General features: G+C 35.5%; 3 protein-coding genes across 3 annotated transcripts; all 3 read right to left on the bottom strand.

Annotated features, from left to right (window-relative positions):
- Positions 1 to 2,224: 2,224 nt before the first annotated feature.
- Positions 2,225 to 2,704, bottom strand: LOC130737347 (uncharacterized). The gene has a single exon (XM_057589091.1). The coding sequence runs from the start codon at positions 2,702 to 2,704 to the stop codon at positions 2,225 to 2,227; it is 480 nt and encodes a 159-aa protein (XP_057445074.1).
- A 1,500-nt stretch (positions 2,705 to 4,204) lies between these two features.
- LOC130736105 (LOB domain-containing protein 38-like) lies at positions 4,205 to 5,010 on the bottom strand. Its single transcript, XM_057587953.1, has 2 exons — positions 4,733 to 5,010; positions 4,205 to 4,654 (listed from the first exon to the last, which is right to left on the bottom strand). Exons 1-2 carry the CDS (start codon positions 4,917 to 4,919, stop codon positions 4,371 to 4,373), a joined length of 471 nt encoding a protein of 156 aa, XP_057443936.1. The 5' UTR covers positions 4,920 to 5,010; the 3' UTR covers positions 4,205 to 4,370.
- Positions 5,011 to 8,043: 3,033 nt separating this feature from the next.
- LOC130741442 (mitotic checkpoint protein BUB3.1) lies at positions 8,044 to 11,432 on the bottom strand. The gene is made up of 9 exons (XM_057594356.1): positions 11,122 to 11,432; positions 10,895 to 11,025; positions 10,726 to 10,808; positions 9,703 to 9,969; positions 9,443 to 9,518; positions 9,267 to 9,347; positions 8,558 to 8,636; positions 8,371 to 8,471; positions 8,044 to 8,286 (listed from the first exon to the last, which is right to left on the bottom strand). Exons 1-9 carry the CDS (start codon positions 11,239 to 11,241, stop codon positions 8,199 to 8,201), a joined length of 1,026 nt encoding a protein of 341 aa, XP_057450339.1. The 5' UTR covers positions 11,242 to 11,432; the 3' UTR covers positions 8,044 to 8,198.
- Between the last annotated feature and the right edge of the window lie 3,631 nt (positions 11,433 to 15,063).

The raw sequence follows: 15,063 nt of genomic DNA, 5'->3' as shown, positions 1-15,063 counted from the left end.
CAGCTTTTGGTTATGCTTTATTGAGAAGTTTGAACCGATAATTAGTGAGTGTTGATATGTTTTTTTTAGCTGAAAGGAATTGTAATTTAAAATTTGTATTGAGCTGGTGTTGATGATGTTACAAAAGGACATCTTCACATTGTAGTCTTAGGAACTCATCTATTTCTGTCTGTCTTCATACCCGAGAGAGCTCGTTCACGTGAATTCCCTTTGATAAATTTTTTTTACTAAAAAGGATATAATATACTACTCTTCATATATGTATTTTTTGTATCTTTTTTACTTTGTTTCATAAATCAACGGTAAAACTAGCTGAAAATTTATTTTTTGTGTTTAAAAGAGGCCCGATGAAAAGAGGCCCAATGAAGTCATCTATAAACCAACTTCCGTTTGTGCTTAAGTGCATGCTTGGAACTCAGTTTCACACACACTCCAATGCATGTTTTCAGCCGACGCACCAGTATGTTGCTTCTACTAGATGTGCAATGTGAGTGTGACGCCATTAGAACGTGGTTCCAAACAAATGCTTAGTGTGTGTTTGGTTGTGCGTTTCAATCGTGGATCTGAGGCTCAAAATTGAATCTGAGGCTGGAACGTGGATCGTGGAACGTGGATCGTTGGTGCAAAATTGATGTTTGGCTACTCGCGTCTGAGAACCGATTCAAGGATGGAACGTGGATCTGGCTGAAGCAATCCAGGGTTGCTTCTCCGTGAGAGGATCCGATTCTCTCCAGATCTGAGAAGCATTCGAAAATCGGATTCCCTTTATACCCTTCCCTTCTTGCACTGTGATAGAGATAGAAATTGCAGACAATATATGTTGATGAAAGGAAAATTAAAAAACTGAAGAAGAAAGGAGAAGGAGAGAAGGTGGCTGCGCAGGAGAAAAGGGAGAATGAGACAAGGGTATTAGGGTTTTATTGTTTGGGGCCGTATATATATTTATGTATTTTTTGCCATTTTTAATTTCTTAATTAATATAAAACTAATAGTAATAATAAATTTGCTGGGCCAAGGAAACTCGGATGGGCCAAGTCTAGATACTCAAGCAAGTGATAACCATTGGAAAAAAAAAACCATCAAACACTATTTTTATCTAATCTTCATGTGATATTGTAAAACATTTTAATTTTTTTTTCATGACTCAGTTTTCTCTTTTACGTCAAGTGAATCAATGTTTTATTATCAAATATGTTTATTTATTTATTTATAGATATCAAATTTGTTATAAAATATTATTTAATACTATATGAATTTTATTTTTGAAATCAATACTATATGAATTATTTAAAATTAAATACGATTCAGTTAAATACTAACTAATCTCTCTTGTAAAATATTTATACCCATTTTAGTCATTACACACTCAAAAGCAATTCTAATAAAAGATATCCAAACAAAATTCTCTTATTAGAATCACGTTCTTGTAACTGTATCCAAACATAAATCACGTCACTCAAACTCACGTTTACTAGATCTAATTCTGCCAGATCCAATTCTGGCCAGATCCAATTCTACTAACGCTGATCCAAACACACACTTGGTTTCAAATCTGGAGAGGTCAAACGTGGATCCAGAAATTCAAAAGCAACTATTTCTTACTTATGAAAACGTGGATCGGGGCCAAACGTAGATCTTGGATGAGTTTTCCAAACACACACTTAATTTTTAAGTAGTAGTTAACATATCACATAAAATTATAATCTCATTATGGGTAGACTAATAATAATTTTTATAAGTAGCAAAGAAGTTTAATTTCTAACCCACTTAAATTTAACACTATTAATCCACCAAGAATATAGATTATTTAACCTCATAAAGCAAGTTAGCAACTCCAATTTTAAATGACAATAATTGATATAGAATGCCTCCTCAAATAACTCAAAGGCGAGTGACTAAAGCTGGGAACGTCGCAAGCTTTTAACATATATTTTTGTCCAATGGTGCATGTGTCATGCACAGTCGTCCCAAAATTTTTTTAGCCCATGATATTTACCGCTAATAACAATTATTAATTTCCTCACCGCGGGTGCTCATACCGAAATACGCTTCATTTTCATGAGATTGACGATTTGACGGTTCTCATTAATTAATTACCGCCATCCCAATTTATTAATTATTACGACTAGTATTTTCTTATTATTGAAATCTAAAATTATTTTTCCTATTCCCACCCCTTTTTTTTTGTTACATGAGGAAAAGAAAGAACAAAGCAAGAACAAAACTATGACGACATTAAATCACTGCATAGCAGTGGAACCACCATGGATGGGGGAAAACTCCAGACCTTCCAATCCCAACCTTCCTGAATTGCAAGAATTGCCAGTGCATCCGCAACAACATTTCCGTCTCGAGTAACGTGATTGATTGTTACAGTCCAGCATCGTGCCAACACGGCTCTAATCATCTCGATCACGTCTCTATGCCAGTAAGTCTGAACATCCCTGATACTCGTAAGCACTTCCTGTAATTCCAGACAATCCACATAGCAAACCACATGACGAAAGCCAAGCTCCCAGGTGTGCAAGAGTCCTTTATGAAACGACATAAGTTCTGTTTTAAACGCATCGCCTGCTCTCAACGTCCTTGCGTAGCCGGAGATCCACCTCCCATTCCCATCTCTGATGACGCCTCCACCACCCATCCTGTCCACATCACCCTTCCAATTGTCATCTGTGTACAGAGTTACGTGATCCCCTCCCATAGTTGCTGGTGCACTCTCAGCCGGTTGTCCACTCCCCCATCTCTGAAATTCCTGCACATCTCTATGAATTTTCTGTAGCACCGCATCAGGTGGCCAAGTGTCCTGCTCGAAAACAAAGCTATTCCTCCACTTCCATAAGTTCCAGACGATCGCACAGAAGAGAGCATTGTGATGGACCTGTAGGTGTGAAAACAACCAACCACGCTCCTCATAGCTAATTTTAGGTTTAAAATTAATTGAAAAAGAACTTACAAATATACTATGGGTTCATTTGTGTTAAAGTTGGATGTAATTAAGTACGACAAACTAAAGTTTAAAATAATTAAATTCGACAAAATTAAGTTTGAGATAATAAGTTTATGTTTGTCTTCAAAAAAAAATTATGTTTGGGGATGATGTTACAAAAGTAAGTTTAGAAAATTGAATTTTATTTAGACAAATAAAGTAGAATCACTTTTTTGGTGCACCGGAAAATAGTAGAATCACTTTAAGATACAAAATTACTAAAATAATCTTAGAAAAATATTTAAAAAGTAACAATAATGACATAAATATGAGGTGCATCAGTAATTTTACACTAAACTGAAATATTGTACTTGATTAAATTTAAAGTGAATATCTCGTTTAATTGTGAATAGTTTTTTCATCTTTCTTGTTAATCGTGTATTAGAATAGAAAAACTTATACAACTAACTTAGTTGCTATAAGTTTTAACATATCAATGATTATTTGCATCTTTTGCTAATAGTTTGGGGTCCTTAAATTTGTGTTTTTTGTGCATGTCAAGCAGTACACGAATTTCGAGATATTAAGCATAGTAACTCCAAGTTAAGAGAGTTATTTGACCTGATCCAGAGTGACAAATTTATAGGATTGAGCCCCAAAACTATGAGCAAATAGTGTATTTCATCACTAATTTTTCATTAATATCTAATATTAGCATCAACCTATATGACCAACGTTAATTTTTATAAATTTGTGTCTACTAACGCTCATGTTAGTTGTTTCATATTTGAGTCGACTAAAGTACAGATGCTAAAGAATAGTGTCAACCCTTCTTGTCATTTAACATTAGTTTGTCACAGACACGACATCGATGTTAAATCAACATTGCTTTTGCCTTTTTGCATGGACCCAAATAGCAATTTTCTTGTAGTGAGATGTTTCAATACTGAAACCAAAATAAAGTGAAAATCGGTCAGCAAAGGAAATTGATGTTTTGAGTCAAGATTTGATTTGGGCAACCTAGAATGAGATAGCCAGGGCGAAGTTTTGTCCTATCACTTCCTTAATGATTGAGTTAATTAACAAAATTAAGTTGGTTAGGCATTTGTAGTGATGATTGAGCCAAGTAGTTATATGCAACTGAAACGGGAGTTATGTCTTAGAATTAGGGACATCTAACTCAACAAAAAAGCTAGCTTAAGAGTTGATGATTATTCTACCATTTATAAACATTTATTTAAGCATCTCTAGCTAAATGTGAGACTTCTAACAATGTAAGGTGAATAAACGATTGTTACTAATTACGAACTGAGTATATGAGAAAGGTTCACAGTACATATAGAACATGTACAATTAAGTAATTACAACTTTTATACATTTATATCTCCTGAATTAATCTTCTTCTCCCGTGCACCGGTTCTGATCAAATCATATTAGTGGTTCAGAAGAATAGTGTAAAGGGGTTGGTAGACGTTGCAGGGAAGGTGGATTGGTGGGAAGGTATTTGCGGCGGTTGTTGGTGACACGAGCTAGTTGCAGCAGCTTCAAGTGATGGCAGCTGAGGAGGAGGAGTGAAAGCAGCAGCAGCAGCAGCACCAGATCGAAGAACTTGGTCAACCCCCAACTGACAGAGGTGCCAGTTACCAGTCCAGAGTAGCCCCACTGCTCCGGTAACAGGATTCACCACACGTCCCACTGCTTCATACAGAAGAGACCGGAACAAACCTGCATCCATATGCATGCATGCATCCCATTTAGAGTTTGAACAAATTAAAACAAAGTAAACATATATACCACATATACCAGGTGTTTGGTTGGTGGGTACGGAGGAAAGAAAAGACATGAGAGTGGCACGACCAAAGAACTTGGCCACAAACAGAGTTGCGTGACCTTGAGCTTGTGGGTTGTCTATCCATTGAAGGCAATTCCTCAGCAAGCACTCCTCCCCGCTGCAACCTTTTCGTAGGACACGACAACCGTTGCAGCTCATCGATCTTATCTTAGTTAATTAATTTCTACGTACGGACGTCGTCGAATCAATCAGGAAACAAAGAAAGAAAATATAATTCATATATGAATCGATCAATGTGGGGGTGCATATATATGTACATTATGTACATGTCTTGTAGTGGGAAGGGAACCAACAAACAAATATGCATCATCATCATCAACCAATAATTCACAACTGTACGTTCTCTTTAATTTATACTCCCTCCGGTTCTATTTATAAGCATGAAAGAGAAGAAAAATCTTGGTCCTTTTTATAAGAACCAAATGAAAGTTTGAGCTATATTAATTATTTTTTTCCAATGATGCCCTTATTAATTCTAGCTTGTAAAATGTGTCTCATTAATTATTCTCTCTCTTTCCCACTTTCCAACACTAATAACAAAGGGTAATTTTGGAAGTTTATTTTGATTCAAGACATATTTAATGCATTTTATCTAGTTTAACTACATTTCTTAAAATATGTGATTTTTTTTTTTGCTGCTTATAAATAGGACCGGAGGGAGTAATTTAATTAATCCAACCAAACCATGGTTTAATTGTTAGTTAATTTCTGTTCTCTTGTAGGCTAGCAACATTAATTCCAAACAACTGGGCGAAACCGGCTCTGGTTCTCCGCAAATGCATGTTACCAACCTCCACCCATGGAATATATGGATAATGGATTCCTAGCTCCCATATAGTAGTATCCCATCATCACTCGTGAATATTCACCCACCGGCCTACTTGTCACATAACTTTATTTTAATTATTTATCTTACATTTATTTTTAACAACACTATTGTGTTTATCATGTCATCTTGCCCCCCATATATACTTCATATAGTCCGGTTTGAGTCGACTTTTTATTTTCCCTTTTATATTAATTAAAATAAAACAATTATCAATAACTGCTTGTATCCGAACAGGTTAACACCTGTAAGGAGAAAAAAAAATACCTCAAGAATTAGTTCGGTTTTAAAAATAGCAATTTCTATTCATGTAAAATTTGAGGAATTTTATATCCTTTAAACTTAATTTATTATGAAACTCCTATAACAAACTTTTATTATTTACAATTCATTTCTTTATACTCTAACTAGATGAACTGAAAAATTCTGTAAGTTCATATTTTGAAAAAAAAAATACTGGAGCATCAACCAATATTTTCAGAAACTAAAAGATATATTCGTAGATGAGAACGATGATAAAACTTGGCTACGCATACATCAAAGTTACAGCCAGTACTTCAACACGTGGCGTCTTTATCCAAATTCGACCACATTTACCTTTGTTAATCTATATTCCAACATAATTAACGTGTTAATTTGTGGAGAATAAGATTCCACTCATCTTAATCTTACGCAGCTAAGACTTTGGCTTTTATATACATCTGAGTAAGATTAAAAGTAAGGCTCCACCATGGGATGAAATAGGTAGTAGCTGCATGCCTATGAGATCCTGCAAGTTTGTTATTATTAACTTTGTTCTTATTTATTTTTTATATCGGAAAGATAAATTGCACCTGTTAAAAATCGATTCTTGAACTTTTCCCTGGCTAACTCATATGTCTCTCGGCTCCTACCACTTAAGTTATACTACTAGGACTCCTATTATTTATTTATAGAGAAGAAAAGATTGTTTTTATTTATATGTTCATGTTGTAGTTTAAAATAACATTACTTCTTATTTCTCAATTATACACTTATGTTCATCTAGTAATTCTTAAAATTGGGCATTCTATTTCTTGTAACCAGTTGTCAATTAAATTGCCTTTTTGTTTTCAGTTTAGTGCGCCTTTTACAATTTTTTGTTGTGTGACAGGAACAATTAAATAACCATTCTGATGACACTGATTTCAGTTTTCTAGATGCAAATTGTTTAACGTTGTTTTGTGTATATTAATAACCATTCTTGTGGCTATGAGTCCATGACTTGAATTATTGCCACTCCTTCGTAATAAAAGATTTCATTTTGATTTTTTTTCTATAAGCTGATTGGGTGCTGGTTCCTACAAGTGTTCCAATTAACTTAGCTTTGTGGAGTAGCTCCAAAAAGCTGACCTTCCTTTGATAGAAACTAAGTGCGGAAAAGTACAATTAACAGTCCTGTGACAACTAATTGAAGTTAACAACTAATCTATTTATAACATAGTAGAATTAACTATTGGTTCCATTACTACTCTATGGATATAGCTTGTATGATTAAACTTGCAGCCGCAGCCCCATTATGTGGCCAAAGCAGTACTCTTGGTTTTATTAATCTTATTAGATTATTAAATTACCTTAGAATGGTGGGTATGCGATTAATGGGTGTCGGATTATCATTTTCGTCAACGCTTCTGACGTGCATTTTAAAGCGCGTTTCTGTGGATTTTAGGTGAGTGACCACTTTGGTTTCTTTTTTATGTATTCTTTACAAACAAATCGGATGGTCGAATTGCAATTTGAGTTGTGCTGATTACACTACTTTTTACTATATCAAATCCAGGTCCTAATCAATCCACTGGTACTCGTTAAATTACATATAAATCTGTAGGTTTTACTTCCTATTAAAATGATGCAATACAAGCTTGCAGTTCTACAATATAGATGCTGGACATATCAGCCCACGTTGCACCAATGTTAATGAAACAAATGATACATTGCAACCAAATTAAAATGTTAGCATTAAATTTAGCATCATGTTATTAAATATTGTACAAAGATCATGCAGTTTTTTTCTATAAGCAATGATTTATTAAGGGGTACCCCAACCCATATGAATACAAGAAAATCAAAACAAACAGCACCAGCTGTACGTAGAACCATAACAGCTACAGTGCTGTGAACAAGAGAAACTTAAACAATACAATCCTTTACAAAGATCACGCTGTTAAAAAGGTTTTGAAACATTATTAGTAACATTACCAATGTGAGAAACATAATGAGGAATGCTAGCAACACATACTTCCCAACACTTTAAGTGACAAATTCATGTGAATCCCAACAAATTAGAAGTGACAAATTAAGTGTAACTCATAAGTTAATAAACCTCATGAATTTTAACTGAGTGTGCTGGAATGAGTGTTAGATAGTGTCTTTCTAGTCATTCTGGGCTTATCAATTATTAAAATGGACACACCGGAGTTCAAAAAAACATTAACGCAGCATGTATCTAGAAATTAGCTTAGTGCTTCACAATATTAGTTTACATTCAGCGTTCACAAGATATATGAACAAAGTACACAGTAGCAATGACAGAAAAGAAAAATTATATTTTCAAAGTTACTATCAAGAATCAATTACGCGGCAGGATTAGGATAGACTTTGGGTTTTGGCTTGACCTCTATCTCATTTACACTGCGAACATAGATAGCATCTTTTTCATGGCTGCAAAAAGAAACAGACAACAGGTTGAAAAATAGTGAGAGATAGAGATTGCGGAAAGGGAGGAGGAAGAGAGGGAAAACTTACGGTTTAGGCCCCTCTTCAAATGTGTAACTTGATGCAACAGCCAGGAGGCGTCCATCTCGACTGAATGAAAGTGCAGCAATGCTAGTTGGATATTTTGAATACTGGAAGAAGCAACAGCATTTTAGTAACTCAATCCAGTACCATGAGAAAACTAGCATCTTAATTACTCAAGGTAAAAGGGGAAAACCTGGTATAGCCTTTTCTTGTTGTTTCCGTCCCACACATTAACATAACCATCACAACCTCCAGTTGCAAACGTACCATATCTGCAAAAATATTTTGCATGAAGTATTTTGTTAATCACTACCACTTCAATGTATAAGTTGGTAATCTTTGCATGTTCAAGCCATCAAATTCCAGTTTCCATTTAAGGGTGGTGCTTGAATGATACAAACCATACAATAGTACTGATACAGTAAGACCTAGAGAAACAATTCAGAGAGCATTTTCAAGATGCTTCTGATTTCAAACTTATGACATGCCAAGAACATTCATAATATCTCCAAGCCAGTTTCTAAAATTGGTTCTTGGAGACTGCGGTTTAAAATTAATCATGATCTTGTAAGCATTCAGTTCTGATACAACCAATATTTCTCAGCATGCTTGCAACCCTGTCTTTGTCCAAATCACATATCCCCGCAACTCACTAATATGTATGAAAAGAACTGTCACTGTCAGTTTTGGAAAAGAAACAAATCTGGTCCAATGCTGAGAGATTCTCTTTTCCTGACTCAACACATTCTTTAGATGCAAGGAAAATAAACAGTTCATATACAGAGATTAATGTCCTAGCCTACTTAAACCACAATCCATTTTAATTTTTAACCCTGCTTAAAATGCCAAATTAAGTAAGGAGATAATAAAATTCCATAGGCAAAGAACTGAACAATACTGACATGGGGTGGAATGCCATGGCATTTACAGGATAGACGAAGTCCCTTCCAGCTTCCGACTTTCTGTGACACTTAAAAGCATACCTGCATACAGGTGGAACCATGGAAGGCGAGAATTGAAAAAATAATCAATTTTAAGGGGTAGAAACTGCTGGAAGTATAGAGGTAAATATATATACTTCTTTGCTTGGCTAGCCTCAGAGAGGTCAAAGAATTCCATTGCAACCCGCCCTTCAACAGAACTAAGAGCATATCCTGTAATAAGTGTGGTCGTATAATAAATATGCAGTATATCAATGTTAAGAAACACAACACAAAAACCAGTGCCATCTCTGGAATCTAGTGCTCACGAACAATATGGGATTTATAAAACAAAAACAAAGTGCAAATAATAAGTTTTCACAAAGTATTCCACAGTTGCATAAACACTAAAGTTTACCTGTTCCATTTGGGTAACAGCGCACACATCTGGTTTGATATTTCAGAGAAGATTCCCTTCGTTGCTCAGGCAGAGACATGTTCCTCAAATCATAAACATTAACATGTCTTCCAGCTGTTGCTACAACAAGCCTATTTCCAACAAGAGATAGAGAGTACACACGCTCAGGTTGTGGATATGTCCCAACAAGAGTGCGCTCTTGACCACTTGCACCTCTAGGATCCCAACATTTTAGGGTTTTGTCCCAACTACCAGTGATCAATTGTCCTGTAATGACAGATAAGGTATAATGCAGCCCATTGTTAACTTTCTACCAAATGATTGTAGTTAAGCTGAAAACCTTGACATTGAGATACAGGTTTAGAATGATGATGTCTATGAAAGGGCATAATATCATATGATTGTATTTGTAATTAATGTTAGGAAAGTGTTTAGCCAACATATACAGCCTTAACACATGATCATTGTTCTTTCAAAATTCCAATAATGGTGTTCATTCTCAAGGCACCTCTCAGGTAAAGCTACAAAATACATCTACAACTTATACTAGTATTTCATTCCTAGGTATTACCCAACAATTCTTTGAAAATATCATGATTTGAGACCACATGGTTTTCCAGCAAACATAAATGTGATGAAATTATGACACAGTTAAGGTTGTCAGGAAAGCAAGGAAAGAAGGGTTGTGGAAGAGCGAATTCTAAAGTTTTTTATGGGGTAGATCATATGAGAAGTAGATCTGAAAGATAGAGAAATCAGGCATCATAAGTGGCGCAATTGAGTATTTACTGGCAATCAAAGTAACAGCAAAGTTGCTTTTGCTAACACAGAATATAAATAATAGAGGAACATTGTGTAAAATACAAGCTAAATGGCAAGGCATCCGAAAATGCAATAGTTGAACAACTTGAAAGGTAAAATCATTATATGTACAAAATATGTTGTCCAGTAAAAGTAACACAAAACAAAACAAAACAAATGCAACTGAATTTTGTTGAGTAAAAGAGATGAGAATGAGATGACCTGCTGCATAGGAGTACTCGACACAACGAACGGGAGCATCATGTTTTCCCAAAATATCCTCCTGGCTAGTGTTGAAAACGAGTCTGTATGTATGTATAGAAGTTAGATCTGCAGTGCAGGGATGGGAAAAGGAAAAGGAATAGGAAGAGGAAGAATGAAAGAGACTAACCGCCTGACAGTGTTGTCGGCGGCGACACTGAAGCCGGAGGAGTCGTCGTGGAAGCAACAGTCAAGGACGGGTCCGCCGTGTATGAACTCTCCTCTGAGCACATTAGCGCTGGCATCGTACAACCGCACGGTCTGCTCCGCAAATTCAAATTCAAATTAAACACATTATTATTATTATTATTGGAATCAAAGAGAGAGAGAAATGAATTGTGCATCAATTAATATTACCTTGTCCCAAGAAGAGACGAGAAGGAGATCGGTGTGATTGGAGAAACGAAGGTTGGAGATGCCGTCGGAGGGTGGGTTTGAGAGTTCCCGGCCGGCAACCACTGGTGTTGTCGTCGTCATGTTAGGGTTTATTACGCGACAGAGAGAGGGAGAGAGGGAACTCAACTCAACTTAACTTGGTTTCAAATATTTTCATTATTCTATATTCTACATCTCATCTAATTTTAAATTTAATTCCTTCCCTTTTCTTTTTCAGATCGTAATTCAATTCAATTCAAATTTTCAAATTCTCACACACACTTCACCTTGCTTCATCTTCCCTCACGCCACGGGGTTCACGGAGAGAGAGAGAGAGAGAGGTCATGGTCATTTTGCACCGGGCCCAAATAAACGCAGGCCCAATCCATACGACCACATTGGTGTACTTCACCAAACCCGGCCCCCAAGGATTATGGTTTGGCTACAAGGATTACTCTTTAGACTTCGAATCTTGGTGTTCCCTTAATTCATAAGAAGTCTACTCGGACAACATATAGCTTTATATTGAAGAAGACTCATAAAAAACTTTCTTCGTGGAAGGCAAGCACTTTGAGTTTTGCAGGGATAGTCACTCTAGCAAAATCAATTATTTGTGCTCTCATTTCTTATTGTATGCAACCTATGTTTCTTCCAAATTAAAAGGGGTTTACCTCTAATTGGACAAGATGCAAGGGAAAATTATTTCGAGAGTAAAGAATGGGGGCCATAAGGTTAGTCAGGTTAGTTGGGACATCATTTGTGGCCCCAAGGAGCAAGAAGGACTTGAGTTTAGGAGGATGTTTAATTTTAATCAAAAAAATGGTAATGAAAATTGGTTGGGGGATAATTGTTAAGCTGAATTCTCTTTTGGTTAAGGTTATTCGGGGAAGTATGGTTGCGGGAGGAATATGGTCCCTGTTGTGAGAAATTGTAAATCGAAGTCCCTCAAGTGAAAGGAAATTCGAAAGACCTGGGACACGTTGTTGTCAGGTTGCAAATGGAAAGTAAGGGATGGGGAAACAATTAGATTCTAGAATGATTCATGCCATATTTTAGAGCGAGAGGTCATTCGAGAATTGTCACACAAAAATTGTTGACCTTCCCTTTCACTGCTTCTACGAGGAAGGGAGAGGGTGGAAGGCTTTCATGTCCTCACATTTTCTCCTTTAGGAGGTTTTGGCCGCTGTCGTTCATAATTTTTGGCATGGGGTGGACAACATTGTCTGGGCTAGATTGTCTGTTGGCGTAATCACAACAAAATCATCATATAACTTGGTAGTGGAGGATTCTATGGCAGGAAGCATAGTTGTGATAACTAGGGGGCCCAAAGAGTAAGGATTTTTATGTGGAAACTTTTGAACCATGACATCTTAACGAATGCATGCACGACTGATAGGCATATGACAACCTCTAACTTGTGTCCAATTTGTGAAACGTATCAAGCGAACTATTTGTATTTGCTTAGAAACTGCACACTTATTGCTATTTTCTAAATTCTGCGAGTAGGAGCGCGATTGATGAGGCGTTCTTCATCACAGGTATGAATGTGTGACCGCCGAGCAACTTGCAGGGTCTGGGCACGCAATATCCAGGATTGATTTGCCAAGGGTTTTTTATTTCGCAACATCCTTATGGTGGTGGTGCATTACGTGATCATGCAGGTGATTAGGTCTCGAGATTTGTAGAAATTTGGAAAATTTTGGATCAACTAATTCCTTCCTAGTGGAACTTTGGGTTTTCTCTACAGGGGTGGATATTGTTCTTAACTTGGATATTTCGTAGGTGGTTAATGAAAGTGATTCTCTAGATGTTGTCTAGTTTCTCTTATCACCCCTGGATGAGTATATCTCGTAAGCTGAGTTGCTCCTTCCTATTTGCAGAAAAGTTTGGACACGTTCCTTGGAGGGGAATGCATTAGCTTATTATATAGTCCATGTTGGGCATGAATTTCATTTCGGTACTCATTTGATTATCTCTCCTTTGGTAGAGTTCCATAAACGGATTCATCAGGATAGGTTGGGGTTGCATCCTCTTCTTTTACTTTAGCTCCTAGTTATCCTTTAATTTTGTCCCTTTCATTTTTTCAAAAAAGAAAAGGCCAAGAGTGAGTTTTAAAATATCTCCTAACCTAAATCATTTTATTAAAATGCACTAATTTTTTGGAGACGGTAGTTACAAAACAAATACCTCAAGCACTAACTTCATTCGATTTCTTCTAGATCTCTACGATCATATGTAGCTTGAAAAAATAACACTAAATAAATTGGTTATTCCCGTATGATATATGATGTAAGTAAAATAAATATGTATATGAATTTCCAAGTTGTATGCATATAAGCTGTACGTGATAGAAAAATCAACATTGAATAAAAAAAGAAGATAGAAAAATCAGCAGAGGTCAAACTAGGTACCAAAATGCCAGCTCTTTTGTGATATATCAATTCCCTACAAAGACGTGCCTGCCTGCCGGACTATAGAGTAGAGCATGAAACATATATTGGGCTACATTATCACATTATATATAAGCCCAAATGAATTATATATATGGACATACGAATTATTTTTCTTTGCTTGATGTTATATTCTTAAAACAAAAGGACAGAGATCGGAAAACATTCTAATTAAAATTTCACTAACATGGTTGACACATTTTCTAATATCATCATCTCATTTACATACATCTTACTTTGGAATTTTATGATGTTACACTTATCAGCTAGAAAAAAGACACCAAATCCCACATAGCTGACACGAAGTGAAAGATCTTGTAGTGTTCATTGCAACAGATAGTAAGATTTATTATAAGGGCGATGGTAATCCAATTTTTAAGTAATTGACTACTTGTATGAGTAGCAACATGCTCACTACATGAAAACCACAATAAAAGGATAAAACATGCATCATGCAACAAAATTGTTACAATTGCTATATCAGTTTTTTTTTCTTCAATTTTTTCACTTTCTTTTGTCTTTTACTGCATACTTTTTGGATACAAACTTCTGAGTTTATTAAAGTTTATAAACATTTAGAAAGAAGTAAACACATCGTAGATGCTAGAACGGATGAAAGTGCAAAACTAGGTTCCTGCCAGTCCTTTCATGAACTAATTAACAAACCTAAAAGTTTATGGCTTATCGAAAGAAAGAAAAAACCTAAAAGTTTAAGTGTGTCTGTGCGTGCTAAGTGCTGTGTCCCTTTGCACTGATTTCAACGGAAATTTAAATACAACTTAAATTGTTAATCAATAATACATGAATTTCAAGTTATTTTTCTCACACATCCCTTTACATAAGATGTTACTAGTAGTTATAAAAAATAACATTGTACAAAATCACCTATCTTATGCTAAAATTTACTTCTTATGGTAAATAAATTGAGTAACAAGAGTATAAACCACTTGATCATAAAAGACATATATATCAACACCATTTTATAAATAAAATATCTCCAATGTTTAAAGGTAGTTGGTTCATGACAAGTAGCCCCTTAAAAGTATTTATACTATTAGATAACACAGAATCTATTAATAGCCATATTCAAAATAACTGTAAACCAAACGTAATTGAATAATTAGGAAAATTTTGTACTTAACTTTATGCTTCGCATGGCTTGTATAATACTCCCAATTTATATATTCCCTAATTGTAATTTGCTTATTCAAAATAACATAAACTATTATGTAATTTGTGCTCCAATTGACACCTTACAGAAGATAATAAATCACTAGTCAGTACTCACTACCCATAAGCCACATATATATCATAATAGTAACGAGATTAAATTTGTTTATCAAGTAGTGCCCAGTGCATATCTTTAGACTTTAGGCCACACACGGATCAAGTTTGTCATGAATTGCCTGATTTTTTACCATGTCAACTAGCGACAACAGAATGTGCTATGCTAATCTCGGAAACTGATGAACTA

This window comes from Lotus japonicus, chromosome 2, assembly GCF_012489685.1.
Source record: "Lotus japonicus ecotype B-129 chromosome 2, LjGifu_v1.2".
Classification (NCBI taxonomy): Eukaryota; Viridiplantae; Streptophyta; class Magnoliopsida; order Fabales; family Fabaceae; genus Lotus; species Lotus japonicus.
This window is presented reverse-complemented; position numbering and strand designations above follow the sequence as displayed.

Bases quoted from the DNA above. Each gene is read 5' to 3' on its own strand.
- LOC130736105 (XM_057587953.1), bottom strand. From the start codon at position 4,919: ATGAGCTGCAACGGTTGTCGTGTCCTACGAAAAGGTTGCAGCGGGGAG. The intron at 4,655-4,732 runs GTATATGTGGTA...ATATGGATGCAG, and splicing joins ACCCACCAACCAAACACCTG to GTTTGTTCCGGTCTCTTCTG.
- LOC130741442 (XM_057594356.1), bottom strand. From the start codon at position 11,241: ATGACGACGACAACACCAGTGGTTGCCGGCCGGGAACTCTCAAACCCA. The intron at 9,970-10,725 runs GTCATCTCATTC...CTGTCATTACAG, and splicing joins CGAGTACTCCTATGCAGCAG to GACAATTGATCACTGGTAGT. The intron at 9,519-9,702 runs GTAAACTTTAGT...CACTTATTACAG, and splicing joins CTGTTACCCAAATGGAACAG to GATATGCTCTTAGTTCTGTT.
- LOC130737347 (XM_057589091.1), bottom strand. From the start codon at position 2,704: ATGGGAGGGGATCACGTAACTCTGTACACAGATGACAATTGGAAGGGT.